General features: G+C 44.1%; 2 protein-coding genes across 7 annotated transcripts in view; one reads left to right on the top strand and one right to left on the bottom strand.

Annotated features, from left to right (window-relative positions):
* Positions 1-444: 444 nt before the first annotated feature.
* On the bottom strand, positions 445-11887 carry LOC144610644 (tartrate-resistant acid phosphatase type 5-like). 6 transcript variants are annotated; one of them, XM_078429501.1, is made up of 8 exons: positions 11766-11875; positions 9760-9847; positions 6818-6908; positions 5922-6121; positions 5625-5752; positions 5331-5528; positions 3403-3550; positions 445-1875 (listed from the first exon to the last, which is right to left on the bottom strand). In XM_078429501.1, the coding sequence occupies exons 2-8, from the start codon at positions 9763-9765 to the stop codon at positions 1633-1635; spliced, it is 1014 nt and encodes a 337-aa protein (XP_078285627.1). In that variant the 5' UTR covers positions 9766-9847; positions 11766-11875; the 3' UTR covers positions 445-1632. The 6 variants fall into 6 exon arrangements, with proteins under 6 accessions (XP_078285627.1, XP_078285630.1, XP_078285626.1 ...); XM_078429504.1 differs by having other exon boundaries at positions 6818-6902; XM_078429500.1 differs by lacking the exon at positions 11766-11875 and adding an exon at positions 9973-10155.
* The window catches only part of LOC144610595 (outer dynein arm-docking complex subunit 3-like), a 28904-nt gene continuing 16075 nt past the window's right edge, over positions 11676-24504 (top strand). Inside the window, exons 1-6 of the mRNA XM_078429403.1 lie at positions 11676-12216; positions 15221-15342; positions 17708-17782; positions 20451-20630; positions 22271-22372; positions 24280-24405. Coding sequence (XP_078285529.1) covers positions 11730-12216; positions 15221-15342; positions 17708-17782; positions 20451-20630; positions 22271-22372; positions 24280-24405 — 1092 coding nt within the window. The 5' untranslated portion in view covers positions 11676-11729. The remainder of the gene's footprint in view (positions 12217-15220; positions 15343-17707; positions 17783-20450; positions 20631-22270; positions 22373-24279; positions 24406-24504) is intronic.

The raw sequence follows: 24504 nt of genomic DNA, 5'->3' as shown, positions 1-24504 counted from the left end.
TCAAAGTCACTCAGGTCTTTACTCCTGCCCATTTCTCCTGCAACCAACACATCAACTTCAAGAACTGACTTCACTTGCTGCCGAGGAAAATAACTGCAGATGCTGGTACAAATCAAAGGTATTTATTCACAAAATGCTGAAGTAACTCAGCATGTCAGGCAGCATCTCCGGAGAGAAGGAATGGGTGATGTTTCGGGTCACTTGCTGCCTAATATATCCCACCCGTTGACAGGTGCCATTGGAACAAGATAATCAATGTTATTCACTTCGCCTGTAAGTGGTCATAATGTTTTGGCTGAGCTCAGCACACCCATAGCAACACATGGAAATGCTGCACCAGCAAGATCTGATACTGAGGTTTAAGTGCAAGTAAACATGTGTGACCACTGCAATGTGCATTTTTAATTTAGAGATGACAAAATGTGGCAATTGTTTTAAAATTTATTCAAAAGCTGAATAGTCCAGAATTATACAAAAGAATCCCAGAGAAATTGGAACAATTCACATCCAAAAAACTGATTTACAAACATATAAAAAGTACAAACATCAGAACAGGATTAACATGAGCTGCAAAAAAACACAGTCATTGATTATTTGACATTGTTTTTGTTATGGTTTTGGTTTTGTTGTGATTGTTATACCAGCAGCCAGTAGCTGATTCACACGCTTGTACCTGCGCAGTACAAAGTTCGCATCCGTTTGCAAATAAAGTTTTCTAACATATTAAAAATTGTGTTTCAGAAAAGCATATCGGGTCATAACACCTAAGAGAAGCATGGCGGGTCATATCTCCTTACAGTGAGCCACTCTGCTTGTGATTTATTTCAATAATTGCAAATGCAATTTGATATGGTTATCAAATATGAAATTGCTTTTACAATTATTGAAAGACAAGCACAAATATCACAATTTCAGCAACCAGCAGCAAAAATAACGAGACAGACTCACCAAGGTTACCTGGACAGCTCTATTAACGAATAAAATAACCGACCAGTGTGGAGAATTTTAAGAAAAACATAAACATTAAGCACCAAATTTATACCCCAACGATCCATTGTGCTTATTAACGGCGTACATACTGACGGCAATTGTCAGTCATTAAAAATAACATGGAAGGAAGTCTTAAAAATGTTCAGAAATTAATGGATGGAGAAAGGCACACCTAGTTTAAGGTCATTAAAGGAAAAGGAATGAAGTCTAAAGAAACTTGTTGAGCGATATGGATCATTAAAATGACATCAACAAGTACACAAAATAATGGCTATGCAGGCTTTAATGTATAGAGGACAGAAATATAAGGAGACTGAACATGTGCTTGAGCTGTATAAAATCCTGGAATATTGTGTGCTGTTCTGGTCACCACATCTGAGGAAGAATATGTTGGCTATTTAGAATGATACCTGAGAAAATTACACGTAAAAAATAACACAAACTGTGGTTGCATTCCCTAGAATTTGGAAGGTGTAGAGGAGAATTGGTGACTTCCATTTTACAGATTTGGCATAAAAGGAACAAAGCCTCAGCTAACAAACCAGCTTCAAGAGAAGGGATTGCATAAGCCAATTGGGTTAATTTTAGCAAGGTCTGTCATACAGCACTGTTTCCTCTTCAAACAATAAAATGGCTGAAGTTTCATCTGTCTGATCGCCTGGGGATGGAGGTCCGGTACAGCGATTTACCATGGGCCTCGATGAAGGTGATGATCATCTCCTCTGGCATTATCTCCACATAGGCAAAGCCCCCTAAGGAGCTAATATCTGCATAGAAAAATTTCAACCAATCCGTTGGAACAAGATGCTTATGCTTGATTGAGTATTCTATGAAGTTTCCAGCTCCACTTACGACATAGCCAATCCCATTGTAATCCTGAATAAACTGAAACAAAGGAGAGGAGGAAATTCTTAATCTTTGTATTTAAATGAATCCCACCCATTCTTTATATTTTGAGACTTATATTTATAAATAACATAATGTCATTGCTCATTACCGAGTAAGGTCGGAAAGGCAAGCAACAACTGAAGATACTGCATACAATAAACTGTCAATGTTGCATGCTGATAGTTCACCATGTCCCCATTTGTTCAATGGATAACGACTGTCTGGCATGTAGTCTATTTATTTTGTTATGGGCCAATTGCTCTGGTAAAGTTCTTTAGTTTGCATGATAAGATTTAAATGGCAAGTTTAAATCTCAGTCTCTGCTTTAGTAGTTAGTCAAAACCAAGAGAATGATTTGACTGTTGATTGTCCCTCTTCTCATTCCAATTGGATTTGGTCCTCTGACCTTGAGAAGAGGGACAATCAACAGTCAAAAACACAGGAGACCTTATGGCCCACTGAGTCTGTGTCAGATCCTTGTTGAACAATCACACCACATTCCTGTTCTTTTGCTCTCGTCCTGCAAATTATTTTCCCTTTAGTATCTTTCCAATTCCTTTTCTAAAGCTCAGATTAGCAGTTTCCACTAACCTTATAGATTGTAAGTTCCAAAGTGTAAATATTAAAAGAGAATTCTCGCATTCCCCTCATCTTTTGCCCAACAAGCCTCTTGATTCAGAAGTTGTATCCAAAACTTTAAATCTGTATCAGAGGTTCTTAACCCATTCAGTAATTGGAACAACTATTTATTCTATTCAAAGCATCAACGAAACTGCTCAATTCTAACATCTCTCAATATCTGCTTCTCCAGTCTAACCTTTTGACTGGAATCCCACTTCCCTGGAACCATTCTCTAGGACCTTCGCCTCATTCCTAAATAAATGGGAGGAATTAGACACAATAGACGTGGCTTTATCAGCGTATTATACATATTCAACATAACTCTGAAGAAGGGTCTTGACCTGAAATGTCACCCATTCTTTTTCTCCAGAGATGCTGCCTGTCCCGCTGAGTTACTCCAGCTTTCTGTGTCTATCTTCGGTTTAAACCAGCATCAGCAGTTCCTTCTTACACGTCACCTCTCTGGATTTGTACTCCATGCCTCTATTTATGAATCACAGCCAGGATAGCCAGAATTCACACAACAGTATCCAATGTTACAGCATGCCTATATAAATATAAAGTCAAGGGAGCATAGGTTCAATCATGCCTGCCCATCTAACAAACAAATCTCACTTGTTTATTGAAGGAATGCTCCAAAAATCTACCAACGACTTATTGAATGACAATACTTGAGCATCAATAGAAAATTCCCAATACCATCTACCAGTACATCATATTATTCATATCTTAAATTATTGCAAAAGTCAAGTGTTTAATTGTTATATGTCCTGAAACAGAACAATGGGATTCATACTTGCAGTAACAGCACAAGGTTGTAAGCAGAGTACTCAATAGATTTTTGAAAGTTCAAGTGTGAACAGTAACATACTAATAACATCTCTAGCATTTTCTGCTCCCTACCTGCATGTTATGGTCATGTCCACAGAAGTATGCACTGACCCTGTACTGAGTAAGCAGGGGATACAACTTCTGAATCAGACACTTGGTGGGTCCATGTTCAGCAATTGACCAAACTGGGTAGTGACCAGCCACAATCAGGAAGTCTGACCTGTAAGAAAGAAGGAATAATTAATCAGAAGAAGAACATCCTCTAATTTTCTCTAGTTCATCCTCCAAACTCTTAAGACATTTTCTGCATTGAGGATGCTATATAAAATGACATTAAAAGGATGCTAGATACAAGTCTATAAAAGTAGAGACATTTGTTTCTTCTACATTTGTTAATTCAGCTCTCAACTATTAGAATGGATGAGACAGAGACAAAGAGCCCAGAGACCTAATTCCCTGCCCTGACTATATATTAACTGTGCGATGTCACTGTGGTTGCTCAATTGTCAAGATTGGATCAGTGATAGGACTCTTGCCCAATTTGGAAAGTCATAAGTTAAAGCTCCCCATTCTTGGACGAGTGCATGAGATAGCACAGTACTGAGTACCATGGCTCGGAATATATCCATGAAGCAGAGACTTTTCTCAGTTTACCATAGTCCAAACTCAGAGCTACATTGCGTGAACCTTCAAGTGGGAAAGCTGGTTCCAGTCAGTCGGCATGTGGCATCACATGGCAGTATCTGCACAAGCCCTGTTTGTTGATGTGATTTGACCTCTTGCCAAGTTCTCAGACTGAAACAGTTGCTGAAGCGTTTGAATGCTTGTAAGTGCATATACTCAAAAACTTCAAATTACTCTTTGGAAAGTACCTCTCAGGATGTTTGGAAATTCCACATGAGTGTACACCTGCACTTCCTGATGTGTATGGGTGAACTTCCTCATGTGTACGGAGGCAACTGTAAGCATTTCAGCATTACCTGGAAAACGCATCTTTTGGGTCATTGATATACAATTCAAAACCGAGACCCTCTACACAGTAATAACATTAATTATTTGTCTACTGGATGTTCCTCCTAGTAATGTAATACCACAAAACACTTATTTCATTTTTGATACATGATAAACAGTAGTGTCATACATTTTCCAGAAAACCCCATGAGTTCAAAGGTAGTGGGAAATACAAGCATTCCAGACCCCGGATCCGTTTGCAAACCTACTTACTTTCCTCACCTCCAGTGTTCCAGACCCTGACCCCTGCTCTAGACTACTGGGTGCATTCTACACACTCATAGAGTGATACAGTGTGGAAACAGGCCCTTTGTCCCAACCTGCCCACACTGGCCAACATGTCCCAGCTACACTAGTTCCACCTGCTTGCATTCTGTACCCCGACTGAACTAATAATGAGCCAAAGGACAAACTCAGAATTTCTGAACAATCAGATGCTGGAGTATTGAAGATTTATTGTGATTATTTAGTGCCGTTTGAGGAGGAGCAAGAAAAGATTTCCTAGTGAGCTGCATAACATTTATCCATCAACCAAATTAGATTAACTAGTCTTTTTTTTCATTGTTCCACAAAAATTGCTGCGATGTTTATCTGCACTATGTAAGTGGTTGCATTTTATGAAATAATTGATTGGCTGTGGAAAACTTAGGATATATTCCAAAGACGTTGAAGATGTTTTGCAAATGCAATCTTGTTCTGTGTATGAACAGCTAAACAATATTGCAAACTTGTAGTGTATAGGAAGGAAATACAGATGCTAGTTTAAACCGAAGATAGACACAAAAACCGGGGTCATACAGCATCTCTGGAGAAAAGGAATAGGTGATGTTTTGGGTGTGAAGAAGGGTCTCAACCCGAAACATCACCCATTCCTTTTCTCCAGAGTGACCCGCTGAGTTACTCTAGCTTTTTGTGTCTTTATTTTGCAAACTCGTAGAACAGCTTGGACAGACTGCTTATTTGATGTAGAATGAAGAAAGTCTGCATACCTGGAAGTCTTCAACTTCTCCTGAATCCATTTCAGTTGTGTGTTTGCCACATGAGAATCCTTTGGTCCTTCTGGTTCCATTCCCAAGAAATCATCAGAATTTCCACATAACAGAACTGTATCCAGCATCAGTATTGTAATGGTGACATTGGTGCCTGCTATGGTGAAATTCAGGTCATAGTAATAATTTGGAAAATTCCTGAAAAGTCAAACAGTATGTTATTTAGCGTGAAATACATCTGGAAGAGTGGAGATGTTGGAGAAATGGGAAACTGCAGGAAATAACCCATCTCACCATCGTTTGGATACTTTGGAATACTCGATCTGTGCAGTTACATTGCCCGAGTGATCATGGTTTCCTGCTACCACAAACCAGGGCACGTCCTTCAGTGACTTGGCAGAAAAGATATCCTCAAATGTTTCCTGTGATTACAAAGAACACTGCAACCTCTGAACATCACGCTATTGGCCTCAAACTACTTCAGTATGCCGATGGATATTCACTAGCCTTGCTCCAGCCACTACCCGTGCTTCTGTATTCCCACTGTCATTCTCCCCAGTGATCATGAGAAATATGGGAACTCCAACATACCTGAAATCTGTTGTCAGTAATATCGCTAACTCCACTGAAATAAAAGTTATCCCCCAACGACAGAATAAAATCGACGCCCATTGTCTCGGCGACAACCCCCATTTGGTGGGCTGTACTCTTCTCCACTGGTGTTATGTACGGTGCAAATGGGAGCCCACCCCAATCACCGAGTGCCAAGAAACGGACAGATTTGGAGTTATCTGAAAATAATAAGAATGCAAAGAATCACACAGATTATACAAATATCAGTCAAAGAACTAGAAGCAGCACAGGTGTGATGGATTGAATGGCCTTTTCATCTGCTTTAGTTTCAAAAGGCAAACTTTTGATATTGCTATACATCAACGCATCTTCCCCCATCCCTTTCAGTTTCTTTTTCCTCACCACTTTCAGAATTTGAATCGTGTACAAACTCTCACACTGATAAACTCTACTTCCCCATGTTAAGATTGGGAATATCACTCCAACCGTCACACAAAGGAAGAAATCATCAGTGCCCATCCAGACGACTAACCAAAATAACATGATTGAGCAAACATGTTTAATCCGAGTACTCTAATCCAATCATTAACTGCTAGGAAATAGAGACCACTCATCCCATCTCACAAGGACACAATCCCCCATGCTGAACATCCACCCCGGTAGTCAGCAGTGGTTCTCTGACTAGAACGTGTGAGCAGATGGTACAGAGATACAATGAATTGAGTGCAGCCTCACAAACCTTTGAGCTAGTTGAAAAAAATCAGTAGAGCCAAATCCCATATTTTCATACAAACCTGAAAGTAATATGAAAGTGATGAGGGTTTCAGATTTAAATATTTCCCCCTGTCCATGCATTGCCTGTTATGAGGGTGTGCAAGTCAACTCCTTCATCCACATAAATGAATAACGCTTACCCATCTTAGCAGCAGGGTTGGGGCTTGCCGTTACTTCATGGAGTATGACTGGGAACATCAGTGCAACTTTAACAAACATTGCCATCTGAAACTAACACACATTTTGGTTAATACCCCGTGGAATTTACCCTGTGATTATTCTAATATGCTGGATTCTTCTGTCAATCCCTATATTCGACAACTTTGAATATAGTTCAGTCTGAGGAAGGGTCATGACACGAAATGTCACCCATTCCTTCTCTCCAGAGATGTTGCCTGTCCCGCTGAATTACTCCAGCATTTTGTGTCGATCTTCGGTTTAAACCAGCATCTGCAGTTCCTTCCCACACACTTTAAATATACATATGTGAGTCTTCAGCAATTTACAGGATGTGTCCTGGGCTTTGCAGAATTGAGCCTTCTCCAACATATTGGTTCAAACCCAGGATCATTTCTAGTTATTTGGTTTCAGGTGGGTTTTTGTTCGAGGGGATTCGAGTGACCCAATTCTCTGACCGACTTAATTTGATCTGATCCAAACCAGGGCTGAGCTTTTAGACTCTGCCCTGGAACAGGTTTTAACTTGCTTTGTTCACACTATTAATCACATCACATGCTGATTAGTCCAGCTTTTCCATGGATTGTTCCTGCTGAGTAAGGCAACAGTTTTCATTTAAGATATACAAGGTCAGCACTAAAGGGGCTTGGAACAGGAAGTGGTCATTTAGTCCCTTGAACCTGTTTCATTTTCTGTTCTTTATCTAATAGACAATAGGTGCAGGAGTAGGCCATTCGGCCCTTCGAGCCAGCACCGCCTTGCCATTCAATGTGATCATGGCTGATCATTCTCAATCAGTACCCCGTTCCTGCCTTCTCCCCATACCCCCTGACCCCGCTATCTTTAAGAGCTCTTTCTAGCTCTCTCTTGAATGCATTCAGAGAATTGGCCTCCACTGCCTTCTGAGGCAAAGAATTCCACAGATTCACAACTCTCTGACTGAAAAAGCTTTTCCTCATCTCCGTTCTAAATGGCCTACCCCTTATTCTTAAACTGTGGCCCCTGGTTCTGGACTCCCCCAACATTGGGAACATGTTTCCTGCCTCTAACGTGTCCAACCCCTTAATAATCTTATACGTTTCGATAAGATCCCCTCTCATCCTTCTAAATTCCAGTGTATACAAGCCTAGTCGCTCCAGTCTTTCAACATATGACAGTCCTGCCATTCCGGGAATTAACCTAGTAAACCTACGCTGCACGCCCTCAATAGCAAGGATGTTGCTATTTTTCTCTCACTCTCCTCATGCTGTTACCTGGTAAAATCCAGGGATTTCAATCTCAAAAACTGACTTCTACCTCCCAGCCTCAATTTCAAGAATAATGCATTTTTGCTCCAATTTCCAACACCGAAGGAAATGATTTATCTCAGTCCACTGTATCAAAGCATTATTAATTTAGACAGACACAAGGTGTTGGAGGAACTCAGCGGGTCAGACAGCATCTCTGCAGTCGGAACCCTTCTTCAGACATTCCAACCCTAAACGTCAGCTGTTCCTTTACTCCAGAGATGCTACCTGACCCAATGAGTTCTTCCAGCACTTTGTGTTTATCTCTGGTATAAACCAGCCTCTGCAGTTCCTTCCTAATAATTTCAGACATCTAGAATAGATCACCGTTCAGTCTTCTCAATGTAAGGAATGATAGGCCAGGTTTATTTCCTTAATCCTCCAGAGGCCCTGGCACTAATCTAATGAACCTGCATCAGATTCCATCCAAGGCCCATTTATTATTTTACTAAATGTGTAGGCAGATGCTGGTTTAAACAGAAGATAAACACAAAATGCTGGAGTAACTCAGCGGGACAGGCAACATCTCAGGAGGGAAGGAATGGACCCACTCCTTCTCTCCACAGATGCTGCCTGTCCCGCTGAGTTACTCCACCATTTTGTGTCTATCTTATTATTTTAGAAGCCAGGTATTGCATGGTGTTTAGCTTCAAATAATTTACTCTCGTTCTTTCTCCTTTTCCAGTTTCTCTTCTGCTTTATTGTTTAAAATGCATCTATCATTAACTTTTGAATTATAATTTAAACGAAAAAAACTTTCGTTTTTAAATCTCACCACAGGCACTGCTCAACCTGCTAAACATTTCCAGTATTTCCTGTTTAATCGCTGTTTTGCAAACAGTATTTCCTCACTGTATAAACCAGTCGGTGTAAGTAAGCAGTGATCGTTTGAAACAATAGTGAGAGTCAACCTCTGGAATTTCTCTTTGCCACAACAAAGGAGAGAGATATGAAATCTGTCCACTTTGTTGAGGTTAAAACAATGAAAATATTAGGGTGAGTGGAATAGAAACATAGAAAATAGGTGCAGGAGTAGGCCATTCGGCCCTTCGAGCCTGCACCGCCATTCAATATGATCATGGCTGATTATCCAACTCAGTATCCCGTACCTGCCTTCTCTCCATACCCCCTGATCCCTTTAGCTACAAGGGCCACATCTAACTCCCTCTTAAATATAGCCAATGAACTGGCCTCAACTACCTTCTGTGGCAGAGAATTCCACAGATTCACCACTCTGTGTGAAAAAAAACGTTCTCATCTCGGTCCTAAAAGACTTCCCCCTTATCCTTAAACTGTGACCCCTTGTTCTGGACTTCCCCAACATCGGGAACAATCTTCCTGTATCTAACCTGTCCAACCCCTTAAGAATTTTGTAAGTGGCACGCTATCATTAACATGGGCCAGAATGTGTCACCCTCATCTCACCGTTTTTATAATGAACCACACTTAATGCAAAAGAGAATAGAATAGGCTCTCCGAAGATTTTAAAACGTATCTGTAAGGAAATCTGGCAAGGTCACAGGATTTGTACCTGAACGTGTACAGGTTTCATACCTGAGCGACCACAATTATTTTAAGAGGCATGGATTTCCCCACACACATCCCTTCTCGGATCTCACCTCCATTTCCTCCGATTAGGATCTGGTTTAATGCTCCTCCAACCCTCTGCTTTGCCTTAGAAAGTCCCAGGACCGATCGTCCCGCGACCTGAAAAGAAAGCCAGCTTGGTTTAAGTATAAGTAAACATCTCCTACTCACCAACCTCGTCCCTCTCCCACCTCGCCGTAGGTCCCAGATCTCACCTTCTCCCCCCCCCCCCCCCCCCCCCTTACTGAATCCAACGCGATGCCTTTCTGTTCGACGATGCTCCTTTATAAATAACACTGGACGGATCACGAGATCTTTGTGTTGCATCCAGCAAGATCAGTGACCCGGCTAAATGGCCTGTAGAATCTGTTCCGAGCAGAGCCGTGGCAGCTTCCGCCTCCTGCAGTTCCGTAAACTGCAAACACACACACACAGTGGAAACCTCAGACCGACCTGTATGGTCTCCACAACACATAAAAGTCCCCCTTGCGTTCTAAACATTGTAGGTCCTTTCACTGTTTCTGGAATAGCTTTCTGTGGGGTTTTTTTTAATGGACTCCCCACCAGGATCATCTAAGACCCGGACCCTTCTGGCCATTGGAAATAGACACAACATGCTGGAGTAACTCAGCGGGACAGTCAGCATCTCTGGAGAGAAGGAATGGGTGACGCTTCGAGTCGAGAGTCCCGCGGAGTTACTCCAGCATTTTGTGTTTCTTTTCGGTGTAAACCAGCATCTGCAGTTCCTTCCTACACACTATTGGGAATACATTTTCTCCAAGCCCCGGAACACAAATGTGGTCCTATGGTATCAGAAAATAACTGCAGACGCTGGTACAAATCGAAGGTATTTATTCACAAAATGCTGGAGTAACTCAGCAGGTCAGGCAGCATCTCGGGAGAGAAGGAATGGGTGTCGTTTCGGGTCGAGACCCTCTGAAGAAGGGTCTCGACCCGAAACGTCACCCATTCCTTCTCTCCCGAAATGCTGCCTGACCTGCTGAGTTACTCCAGCATTTTGTGAATAAATACCTTGTGGTCCTATGGTGTCTGGTGGTAAAAATGGTTAGATTAAAACTGTCAATAAGTATATTAGAAGCCAGAGGGCAGCTAGCGAAAAGGTAGGTCCCTCAGGGATGGAGAATGAAACATATGTGTGGAGCCAGGTGATCTGAGTGAGATCATAAATGAATAATTACTTCTCATGTATTCACCAGGGGGTGGATGTGGTAAATGGAGACATCGGGGAGGGAGGGAGGGACCATTAATATTCTGGAACATGACTTGGTCAAGAAGGACAACGTGTTTGTATATAAAACATGTTCCACACACACACGCACATCCAAAGCAGGGCAGAGCTTTTGTTAGGAAGGAACTGCAGATGCTGGTTTAAACCGAAGATGGGCACAAAAAGCTGGAGTAACTCAGTGAGTCAGACAGCATCTCAAGAGAGAAGGGATAGGTGACCAAGAAGGGTTTCAACCCGAAACATCAGCCATTACTTCTCTCCAGAGATGCTGCCTGACCTGCTGAGTTACTCCAGCATTTTGTGAATAAATCTTATGAAGAAAGACTGGATAGACTCGGCTTGTACTCGCTGGAATTTAGAAGATTGAGGGGGGATCTTATAGAAACTTACAAAATTCTTAAGGGGTTGGACAGGCTAGATGCAGGAAGATTGTTCCCGATGTTGGGGGAGTCCAGAACAAGGGGTCACAGTTTAAGGATAAGGGGGAAGTCTTTTAGGACCGAGATGAGAACGTTTTTTTTCACACAGAGAGTGGTGAGTCTGTGGAATTCTCTGCCACAGATGGTAGTTGAGGCCAGTTCATTGGCTATATTTAAGAGGGCGTTAGATGTGGCCCTTGTGGCTAAAGGGATCAGGGGGTATGGAGAGAAGGCAGGTACGGGATACTGAGTTGGATGATCAGCCATGATCATATTGTATGGCGGTGCGTACAGGCTCGAAGGGCCGAATGGCCTACTCCTGCACCTATTTTCTATGTTTCTATATATCAGTCTGAAGAAGGGTCTCGACCTGAAACGTCAGCCATTCCTTTTCTCCAGAGATGCTGCCCGTCCCGCTGAGTTACTCCGGCATTCTGTGTCTACCTTCGTGTTGTCGCAGCCACAGGGTTCCCGGAGAACTAAACCGTGGAATTGGAGCCGCTCACTGAACGGGAACAGGAAACTGCGGTTTCACAGCAACGGGTTTGTTGACTGCTTGCCTGGCGATGGATACAGAGAGGAGAGGAGAGGTGATAAGCGAACAGACTGGAGGTGGGAGCCCGGGAGTGGAAGCGTGAAGAATCCTCCTCCACGGACGGAGAGGCTGGAAACTCAGCGGATACAACAGCACTGGGAGATTCGACCGGCCGGGCAAATTCAACCAAGAAGCCAAGGATCGACCATGCCAGGACAAAGCTCACGGATGCGGGTCCCTGTACAGGAGCAGATCTGGGATTTGCAGAAAAAAATCCAGCTCTTGGGTGTGTGCTTGCTTTAATAGGAATAATAGTTGATAAACCGCGTTGGATTGCATTAATGGGTACCTGTGTAATGTACACCTTTTGTCTAGGAGCAGAATCCACACCTCCATTTAGTCACCTCCCATCCCTGAATCCCTAATTTTCCTTTTATTCCCTTTCCCCTCTGTCTCATTAGTTCATAAGTGATAGGAGCAGAATTAGGCCATTCGGCCCTTCAAGTCTACTCCGCCATCCAATCGTGGCTGATCTATCTTTCCCTCTCAACCCCATTCTCCTGCCTTCTCCCCATAACCCGTGACACCCGCACTGCAGTTGTACAGGGCCCTAGTGAGACCGCACCTGGAGTACTGTGTGCAGGTTTGGTCTCCAAATTTGAGGAAGGATGTTCTTGCTATTGAGGGCGTGCAGCGTAGGTTTACTGGGTTAATTCCTGGAATGGTGGGACTATCATATGTTGAAAGACTGGAGCGACTAGGCTTGTATACACTGGAATTTAGAAGGATGAGAGGAGATCTTATCGAAACGTATAAGATTATTAAGGGGTTGGACACGTTAGAGGCAGGAAACATGTTCCCAATGTTGGGGGAGTCCAGAACAAGGGGCCATAGTTTAAGAATAAGGGGTAGGCCATTTAGAACTGAGATGAGGAAAAACTTTTTCAGTCAGAGAGTTGTGAATCTGTGGAATTCTCCGCCTCAGAAGCCAGTGGAGGCCAATTCTCTGAATGCACTCAAGAGAGAGCTGGATAGAGCTCTTAAAGATAGTGGAGTCAGGGGGTATGGGGAGAAGGCAGGAACGGGGTACTGATTGAGAATGATCAGCCATGTTCACATTGAATGGCGGTGCTGGCTCAAAGGGCCGAATGGCCTCCTCCTGCACCTATTGTCTATTGTCTAATCAAAAATCTGTCAATCTCCACCTTAAAAATATCCACAGACTTGACCTCCACAGCCGTCTGTGGCAATGAATTCCACAGATACAGCACCCTTTGACTAAAGAAATTCCTCCTCATCGCCTTTCTAAAGGAGGGTCCTTTTATGGCCTCTCTGGTCCTAGACTCTCCCACCAGTGGAAACATCCTCTCCACATTCACTCGACCCAGGCCTTTCACATGAGATCAAGTGTGGAAAGTGACCAGACATGTTTGTGACCAGGGCCTGTGCCACACTACAGAGGCACAATCTGGGAACAGCCACGGAAACTGTTGAGAAATGTTGATACGTTGAGTCCCTTGGGGACGTTTCTACTGTCTGAGAGAATGAATGTGAATTAGAAAGGTGAGAAAGAAAGTACAAGGAAGACAGGCACAAAATGCTGGAGTATAGAAACATAGAAACATAGAAAATAGGTGCAGGAGTAGGCCATTCGGCCCTTCGAGCCTGCACTGCCATTCAATATGATCATGGCTGATCACAGCAGGTCAGGCAGGTCAGGCAGCATCTCTGGAGAAAAGGAGTAAAAGACTGAAGAAGGGTCTCGAACCAAAACATCACCTGTTCCTTCTCTCCAGAGCTGCTGCCTGTCCCGCTGAGTTACTCCAGCATTTTGTGCCTACTGTATCTTCGGTGTAAATCAGCAACTGCAATTCCTTCCTACACGAGAAAGTGCAAGGTGCAGGGAGGGAGATGTGTGAACAGAAGAAAAAAGAAAGACAACTGTAAAAGATCAGGTTAGGAGAAGGGCTAGGAGAGGGGTGTGAGGGATAACAAAGAAAAGGGAGAAGAGGATGAGTTGTAGGAAAGAATGAGTGTCTGATTTAGCAGATGTCACTTTCTCAGACCTATCCGCTACTCTAGTTCGAGAGTGGGAGAAGATATCTTAAACCCTACTTATTTCCTGAGATAATAGACAATAGGTGCAGGAGGAGGCCATTCGGCCCTTCGAGCCAGCACCACCATTCACTGTGATCATGGCTGATCATTCTCAATCAGTACCCCTTTCCTGCCTACGCCCCTGACTCCGCTATCCTTAAGAGCTCTATCTAACTCTCTTGAATGCATTCAGAGAATTGGCCCCCACTGCCTTCTGAGGCACAGAATTCCACAGATTCACAACTCTCTGACTGAAAAAGTTTTTCCTCATCTCCGTTCTAAATGACCTACCCCTTATTCTTAAACCGTGGCCCCTGGTTCTGGTGATGATACCTTGTAAAGGCAGTTATTCACAAAATGCTGGAGTAACTCAGCAGGTCAGGCAGCATCTCAGGAGAGAAGGACTGGGTGACGTTTCGGGTCGAGACCCTTCTTCAGACTGATGTCAGGTGGGGCGGGATAAAGGAAGGATATAGGTGGAGACAGGAAGATAGAGGGAGATCTGGGAAGTGGGAGGGGAAGAGAGGGACAGAGGAACTATCTAAAGTTGGAGAAGTCGATGTTCATACCGCTGGGCTGCAAGCTGCCCAAGCGAAATATGAGATGCTGTTCCTCCAATTTCCGGTGGGCCTCACTATGGCACTGGAGGAGGCCCATGACAGAAAGGTCAGACTGGGAATGGGAGGGGGAGTTGAAGTGCTCGGCCACCGGGAGATCAGTTTGGCCAACGCGGACCGAGCGCAGGTGTTGAGCGAAGCGATCGCCAAGCCTGCGCTTGGTTTCGCCGATGTAAATAAGTTGACATCTGGAGCAGCGGATGCAATAGATGAGGTTGGAGGAGGTGCAGGTGAACCTCTGTCTTACCTGGAAAGACTGTTTGGGTCCTTGGATGGAGTTGAGGGGGAAGGTAAAGGGACAGGTGTTGCATCTCGTGCGGTTGCAGGGGATAGTGCCCGGGGATGGGGTGGTTTTGGTAGGAAGGGACGTTTTTGACCCTTGTAAAGGCAGACTGCACTTAATGTCGAACAAAAGACTAACATTTTGCTGCAAGTTGTGAATTTTGTTGCAACATAAGTGAGGCTGTGAGCTTCCTCTGTTTTGCCAGCTAGTTGTGATGTCAGCTGCACAGGCTGACACAGAGACACGGTGCTGATGTGAAGTATATCCTAACCTTACCCCCTGCTGTCTTTCAGAGGGTGATCGTAAGGCTTATTATGAAACATCGCAGGATAAAATCAAGAAAAACAAGGAGACCATTCAACACCTGAGACAAGAGAACAAACAACGGCACAAAGTATTGGCAGGAGCATTGGTGGTAAGGTTGGAGCGCCTGTTGATTGCACATCTTAGAAAGTCTCTCAAATGTGGAAGTCTTGATATGAATGAATGAATGAATCAATCAATCAATCAATGAATGAATGAATGATTGATTGATTGAATGAATGATTACCTTATTGTCACATGTGACAAGTTACAGTGAAATTCTTTGCTTGCATACCCAAGGTATGCATTTTTCCTTCTGTTTCTTCCCTCGTGATGGAGGGAAAAACTGACTCACTAAGAAAATATCTGGAGGTGTTCCACCAGAAAGAGAGGGGACGAATGAGCAACTGCATCACAAAGAGAGAGAGAGAGAGAGAGATTAGGAGCGATTTTAAAAGTCGGGTTTTAACTTAGTGCAGTGAGAGAGATTTTCGGAAGAGGTTGCAATAAGAAGTTGTGTGTTAGCGGAAGGATAATTTGCCAATTATGTTGAAAGGAAAGGAATGTCAGAAAGTTGAGAGTCAGTGAAAACTTCCCCCATCAGCTCAAAACTTTGGCTTAAAAGTGATGTCTGCAACCATTGTCTCAAATCTCCAACCTGCCATGAAGCACTGTCATTGATGTGATGAAACCTGGGAGACTTGCCAGTGATTGCAGGAGCTACAGACTGATCTCATTGTTTTGAACAGCTCTTCCTACAAAGATTAGTCTGATTAACAAAGCTTCCATCCCCCAAGAACAACTTCTTCATCCGTTTGAGGCAGCAGAAGTCATGTAACGCCCTCCAGGCGCTGTAGCCAGTGCAATGTGCTGTTGTCGAGGGCCGTGAGGTCTACCCCTCCACCAGGGGGACGGACGACAGTGCAGTCGAAGATGCGGTGCTGCGCTGTTTGCTGGTCTGCTCCACACACGCAGGCTGCTGATGGACGCAACCCCCAACGATGCACGTTGGCGTTGAACCGGCCGACCCCTGTGCGGAGCCGGTTCAGGGCGACCCACCCTTTCCGGGGCATGTCCGAGCCGGGTGGGCCTGTGGTGTTTGGTGCGACAGTGAATTGAGGAGGTGGCGATGTCTGTTCCCAGCTGGTTCTCCATGCTCCTAGTGTGTTGAAACCGGAGCCACAGAGGGTCGCTGCATGACAGGAGAAAGGGTGACGAGATGACAGGCGTTGAGGTCCCAGTTGCTGTGAATCCTGGGCGAGGTGGTGCAGAGGACGTTTGGCGTCCGATGGGGCCTTGCACACCAGCCTATGAGTGAAGAACTCTCTGCGAAGCTTGGCGGGTGCGATACCTGCGAGCACCGGCAGGAGATCCGTGGGAGTAGGGCGTAGGCAGCCAGTGATGATCTGCATGGTGTCGTTGAGGGTGGCGTCTAGCTTGCTGGTATGAGCACTGCGGCACCATGCTGGGGCGGCGTACTCAGCGGCGCTGTACACGAGTGCAAGAGCACTGGTTTGAAGAGTAGATGTCCTGGCGCCCTATGACGATCCGGCCAAGCAACGCAGGAGGTTGTTCCGTGCCGAGACTTTAGCACAGAGAGCTAAAGAACAAGCAGCCATGTCAACCAGCTGAGGTCCATGTACTTGTTCTCATGAACACCATGAATATTTTTCAGTAGACCTTCAATACTGACACTTCCCATAGCATTTCACTGTTTTGATACAAGCTGTGTTGCTAAAACGATCCCATTGTTCCATATGCCCCAGGCTACTGCACCTATTTTGGATGTTGCTGAGTATTTGAATGATAAATGTATACCTTGAAGGCAGAGTGAGCACACCAAGAGCCTTAAATTAGATCTTCCACTGCAACGTTTTCTCACCTGCTCTCTTTTCAACATTTGAATAATCATAATGCTTTCTCTGAAGAAATTAGCATTTGTTGATGGGTTGGCATTGGTCAGATCAATAGATTACCTCAACATTCAAAGAGTTTGTGCTCATTTCAATATAATCATTTAGACAGGTAGATGGATGGGACAGATTTAGAGGGATATGTGCCAAGCACAGGCAGGTGGGACTAGTGTAGATGGGGCATGTTGGTCGGCGTGGGCAAATTAGGCCAAAGGGCCAGTTTCCATACTTTGTGACTCTATGACACTATCTTCTTAAAAAAAATACAGTGTGACCGAGCGCTGTCCTACTTAGCTGGATCTGTGACTACAATATTTCATTATGATTTTCCAAAGAAAACACTTGGAAGATCAAGAGTAGGGTAAGTAAAGTGTAAAAAAAACTCAGAACGAGCCAAGGTGTCACTTTGGCAAATTTAAAGCACTATTGGAATAGATGCGGTCGTGCAGATGTCATTGTACTTCCCCATCCTGTGTCCATATGCATCTGTTCAAGTTAACGGCACTGCCAGTTTAAACACTGACAGATGGAATTGATGCAATGAATTTGTAACTTGTGTTTCAGAGTGATGAGAAACTTGTCCAAGTTTCATTTCAAGATCATCATGAGAAGATGGCGCTGAGGAACAAGAGTGGAAAGGTAAACGCTTATTGGATTTCTTTGACCATTGCACAGCCATTACCGGTTGTTTCCAAACAGTTGTGAATCTGTGGAATTCTCTGCCTCAGAAGGCAGTGGAGGCCAATTCTCTGAATGCATTCAAGAGAGAGCTAGATAGAGCTCTTAAGGATAGCGGAGTCAGGGGGTATGGGGAGAAGGCAGGAACGGGGTACTGATTGAGAATGATCAGCCATGATCACATTGAATGACGGTGCTGGCTCAAAGGGCCGAATGGCCTCCTCCTGCACCTATTGTCTATTGTCTATTGTCTATTGCTCGAAGGTGCAAAAGTGGTGACCTGATATTAATTCCAATGTAGTATAAGAAGATAACTGCAGATGCTGGTACAAATCGAAGGTATTTATTCACAAAATGCTGGAGTAACTCAGCAGGTCAGGCAGCATCTCGGGAGAGAAGGAATGGGTGACGTTTCGGGTCGAGACCCTTCTTCAGACTGATCAGTCGAGACCCTTCTTCGGACTCTATCCAATGTCCTGGATAGAGGGTGATGATTTGAGATTGGTCTGAAACCAAAAGGGTCTTTAGCATTGACTCTGAAGTTTACTGTGTCCACAAGTGCTGTGGAAAGCTAACTGTTTGGTAACAATTGACATTAATTAACCTGGGAACCAGACTTTGCTCCTGGTAATCTCTGCTCTGACATCAGGAGCTCGACACACTCTGTCCCTATCTCGTAACAATCTTGTCTCCTGCATCATAGCCTCAAGCCTTTGCCACCATTCAATAGGATCATGGCTGATCTGTCTCAGGCCTCAAATCCTCATCTATGTCAATTCCTCATAGCTCTCACTTACCTGATCTTTCCAAAAAAAATTACTTCCTCTTTAAATATTCCCATTGATCAGCCTGCACAATCCTCTGGGGTAGAGAATTCCAGCGATGCACCACTCTTGTGAAGGTACTCAGACTGAAGAAGGGTCTCGATCCAAAACGTCACCCATTCCTTCTCTCCTAGATGTTGCCTGACCTGCTGAGTTACTCCAGCATTTTGTGATACCTTCGATTTGTACCAGCATCTGCAGTTATTTTCCTACACCACTCTTGTGAAAATAAGTTGATGCTGCTACACCACCATAGCATCAATCTGCTTCAATCCTGACTTTGGGTACTGCCTTTGTGAACTTTTCGTGTTCTTCACCTAACCTTTTGGATTTCCAAAGGATCTTCCGGTTTCCTCCTCCTACATCCTAAAGATGTGCATGTCAGTTAATTGGCTTATAAGGTCATAAGGAATAGGAGTAGAATTAGGCCATTCGCCCCATCAAGTCTACTCCGCCATTCAATCATGGCTGATCTATCTCTCCCTCCTAACCCCATTCTCCTGCCTTCTCCCCATACAGAATACAGAATACAGAGCTTTATTTGTCATTCGGTACTGAGGTACCGAACGAAATTACATTTCCAGCAGTCACACAAAAAAAAGAACACAAGACACATGACCCCAACACAAACATCCATCACAGTGACTCCAAACACCCCCTCACTGTGATGGAGGCAACAAAACTTCCACTCTCTGACACCCATACAGCTTGTGTACATTGCCCCGATGATCAAGAGAAAATTAGGGGAATTGATGGATATGTGAAGGAGAATGGGTGCAGGAAAGAACTGCAGATGCTGGTTTAATTCGAAGAAGGGTCTCGACCCGAAATGTCACCCATTCCTTCGCTCCAGAGATGCTGCCTGTCCCGCTGAGTTACTCCAGCATTTTGTGTCTACTTTTGAAGGGGAATAGGTTACAGGGAAATAAATGGGGAAATGGGATGGTGTGCGAGATGGCATATATTTGATTGATGGGGTGGCACCCTTCCATATTGAAATAAAATAAAATATATATCACGAGAAAGGGCTGATTCTTTAGGATTCTGCACAACTGGAATGGCGTGAGAGATGGCATATACTTGATTAATGGGGTGGCATATACTTCTACTGTGTTGAAAGAAAATAAAATCTAACATTAACAGAGATAATCTGAGATACTCTGAGATTTAGTTGATACCAATTCTCCAAGTGCAGACTCACCAACATCTTGTGCAACTGCAACATAACAATGTCTATATTCAGTTAGACACAAAATGCTGGAGTAACTCAGCAGGACAGGCAGCATCTCTGGAGAGAAGGAATGGGTGACCTCTCGGGTCGAGACCCTTCTTCAGACTCTATATTCAGTTCCCTGACTGATGAAGGCCAGCATGCCAAATGTTTTCCTTACCACGTTATCTACCTGTGATGCCACTATCAGGGAACAGACCAAGCAATTTCATGTCTTCTTTATCAGATTTATTGTCTGATTAAAATAGTACTGTGGTTCAGACTCTACAGTGGCAGGAATAGAAAACATAGAAAACATAGAAAATAGGTGCAGGAGTAGGCCATTCGGCCCTTCGAGCCTGCACCGCCATTCAATATGATCATGGCTGATCATCCAACTCAGTATCCCGTACTTGCCTTCTCTCCATACCCCCTGATCCCTTTAGCCACAAGGGCCACATCTAACTCCCTCTTAAATATAGCCAATGAACTGGCCTCAGTTTCTGTTTAGACCTGATATATGTAACATTTTGATTTCTGACAATCTGTGTTTATGTATCATTCAAGTATTTGTCATAACTCATGCATTTCCCAGGATGTCGTAATGGTTATGGATCAGAAGGTTTATGAGAAGTCTAAGCGCCTAAATGCTCTTAAACATGAGACAGAAATGAAGAGGAAACATCAGATGAATCTGGATCTACAGTACACTAAGCTCAAGGCAGAGGCTGGCTTCCTGCAGGCAGTAGAGGAGAACACGTCAGAGGAAGCACAGGTGAGAAAAGCATCCCAGGAAAAATTACAACATTAAAAAATCAGTCCAATTTTAGTTCAGTTCAGTAATACAGCGCAGAAACAGGCCGTTCGGCCCACCGAGTCCCTTCGGACCAACCAGCGATCCCCGCACATTAACACTACCCTATACACACCAAGTACAATTTTCAATTATACCAAGCCAATTAACTTACAAACCTGTACGTCTATGGATTGTGGGAGGAAACTGGTGATCCAGGAGAAAACCCACGCAGGTCACGGGGAGAACGTGCAAACTCCGTACAGACAGCACCCGTAGTCACGATCAAACACGAGTCTCTGGCGCTGTGAGGCAGCAACTCTACTGCTGAGGCCCATGTCATTTAGAATTTTATGAATTGTAACTTATTTTTAAACAAGACACCCTGTGTAAAAGATTGGTCGATGCCAGTGAAGGGATTTGTAATATAATATTCAGCTGCACATATGCACAAGCCATTATTGATCTGGAAACATTTCATATTGCAGTAATTAAATACATTGGGCATCAAAAGCTAATATCAGTAATGCAATTAAGAAACCAGCAAATCCATTGGTGTTCTTCAGGGATATCTGTCGACTGCCCTTTTCTGGCCTGGCATCTATATACTAAAACTCTCGTTTGTTATCTTGTTTGTGACTGTACTTCAACCAAAACGGTACACGATAGCGCGACAATTTTAGGCCCACCTTACTCACCATTGTCACTTTAGTGATAATGCAAGTAGTTTTGTTGAAATTGGTGTTATAATTTTAAGGTTATTCACATGTTTAAGTTTAAAAGGAGGGGAGGGGAGGAGGGGGGGGGAGGTGGGAGAAGGGAGAGGGGAGGGGGGGTTGAGGAGAGAGGGGAGGGGAGGGGAGGGGAGGAGGACAGGGTGCTGCACCAATGCAGGAGAGGTTTGGGCCCAACGGGTCCACTTGGTCTAGTATACTTATAATTGTAGACCTACAGAAATAATATTGATTCATAACTACCTTCTAAAATGGAGTTGCAAACATCATTTTGTTCGTATGTAATTAAAAATGAAGAATTAAGTGAAAAAAGATTGGCAGAGTGATAGGGACTAAGAGACAGCAGTCTCATTTAGTTTAGTTAAGAGATACAGCGTGGAAACAGGCCCTTCGGCCAACTGAGTCTGCACTGACCAGCGATCCCCGCACACTAACGCTATCCTACACACACTAGGGACAATTTACAATTTTACCGAAGACAATTAACCTACAAACCTGTACATCTTTGGAGTGTGGGAGAAAACCGGAGCACCCGGAGAAAACCCACACAGGTCACGGGGAGAACGTACAAACCCCTTGCAGACAGCACCCGGGTTTTTGGCGCCATCAGACCGTTACGCCACCGTGCTGCCCTCCATTTTAAAAATATCTCTGGAATAATTGTAGTCAGTACACTGATATCAATGACGGGAGTGTCCACCACTATGGATAAAAACACTTGACTTTCTATTTGGCTTAAACCATCAAATAATCTTTAGTTCCATATTTTGTCATTGCCTAAATGATAGTGAGTTTCTTTAAAGTGTTTTGCATGGCGCAGTATTTTGCAAAATTCCATCCTCTTGCTCTCTGTCATCATTCAGTATTTCATTGACTTTTGTGTTTCAGACCTTGAGGCGACTGGAGAATCAACTGGAGAAAACACAGCTGAAATGTGTTGAGGCGACACATGTGATGAAGGTGTATCAACGACTTAAAGCCCATCTGCAGGTGTGGTCACTTTTCTTTTGCTGATGCCTTGCAACTCCTAGCCTCATAGAAACATAGAAAATAGGTGCAGGAGGAGGCCATTCAGTCCTACGAGACAGCATCGCCAATCAATATGATCATGGGTGATCATCTAAAATCAGTACCCCGTTCCCGCTTTCTCCCCATATCCCTTGATTCCGTTAGCCCTTAGAGCTACATCTAACTCTAGTGCCTTAGTGTATCTATTCATTCACAAAATGCTGGAGTAACTCAACAGGTCAGGCAGCATCTCGGGAGAGAAGGAATGGGTGACGTTTCGGGTCGGGACCCTTCTTCAGACTGATGTCAGGGGGGCGGGACAAAGTAAGGATATAGGTGGAGACAGGAAGATAGAGGGAGATCTGGGAAGGAGGAGGGGAACGGAGGGACAGAGGAACTATCTAAAGTTGGAGAAGTCGATGTTCATACCACTGGGCTGCAAACTGCCCAGGCGAAATATGAGGTGCTGTTCCTCCAATTTCCGGTGGGCCTCACTATGGCACTGGAGGGGGCCCATGACAGAAAGGTCAGACTGGGAACCTTAGTGTATCTAAATATAGTGCCTCAATTTAACATCAAACCTACAAGATGATTCCCTCCATGCTGATGGCTTCCTCTATATTGATCAAATCCTTGGAACACGAGTGAAGACTGGACACCAAATAACCATATTGGAGGGCATATGCACACACAATCACAACTCACGTATGTTACAAATGGTTTACAACAGAGTGCAAACCCACTTACATCCTTCATTTCTTGTGTCTTAATGTGTTTTAAGCCCAATATCACTGTGCTGCCCCATTACATAGACCTCTTTTGGGAAGGGATATAGTTTACAACACTAAGAAAATATAGTTACCGGATGGCTTTTACCAAAACATCAAACATTAATACTTACCTTCCACCAAAGATCCCTTCAGCCTGCTCTTCAATGTGTTCAAAGTCTAACAACCCTGGAACCACTGTGGTGCAGAGGGGAAATGCTTTAGACTTTAGAGATACAGCATGGAAACAGGCCCATCGAGTCCACACCGACCAGCGATCACCCCATACACTAATACTATCCTAACACACTAGGGGCAACTTTGACAATTACCAAAGCCAATAAATCTACAAACCTGTACGTCATTGGAGTGTGGGAGGAAACCGGAGCACCCGGAGAAAACCCACATGGTCACAGGGAGAATGTAAAAACTCTGTACAGACAGCAACCGTAGTCAGGATCAAACCCAGTTGTCTGGAGCTTTGAGGCAGCAACTCTACCGCTGCGCCACTGTGCTGCTCACATACACACTGTTCTGTTCATACAGACCGTACTGGCCATCAGCATACGTTCCATGTTTCTGACCAATATTCACCGTGACAATCATTTGTACGGTACCTTCAAAGGGGGAGAAGTTTGGAAGGAAAGGGTAGATGAAGCAAAGGTTCTCGGCAATCCATAAGCATGGAGAGAGAGTAGGAGAGTATAGAACTGCAGATGCTGGTTTACACCGATGATATACACAAAATGGTGGAGTAACTCAGCGGGGACAGGCAGCATCTCTGAATAGAAGGAAAGGGTGATGTTTCAGGTCGAGACCCTTCTTCAGGGGTCGGACGCTCTCTGTACAATACAGGGGTCTGAAGAAGGGTCTTGACCCGAAACGTCACCTATTCCTTTTCTTCAGAGATGCTGCCTGACCCGCTGAGTTACTCCAGCATTTTGTGTCTATCTTCAGCATGGCGGGAGTGGTACTTGGCTGCTGCCCGAAGCATAGCGAGGTATTAAAGTGAAAGACTGGTGGCTTTATCGGATCTGGTATCTTGTGCCCTTCATGTTATTCCGTCCTTTACGGCATGCTATCTGGATATCCTAATTGTTTTGAAACATCTTTTTGATCCAGGAGGAGAGTGTGACCTTTCAGATGCAACTGGACACGCTGGAAATGGAGATCCTGCAGCAACAACAGCAGCTAAAGGAGCTGCAGGTCATGAACAACGGAGCTCAACTCTCTCGCGACGATGCCAAGGTACAAGTCACAACATGCCCAATGCACGCACAATACTGAATTAATCAGCATTGAAATCCTGGAGTCCTGTGCTTGCCTGGAGCATCGGGCACTGATCCT

Source organism: Rhinoraja longicauda, chromosome 37 (assembly GCF_053455715.1).
Source record: "Rhinoraja longicauda isolate Sanriku21f chromosome 37, sRhiLon1.1, whole genome shotgun sequence".
NCBI classification, from domain to species: Eukaryota; Metazoa; Chordata; class Chondrichthyes; order Rajiformes; family Arhynchobatidae; genus Rhinoraja; species Rhinoraja longicauda.
This window is presented reverse-complemented; position numbering and strand designations above follow the sequence as displayed.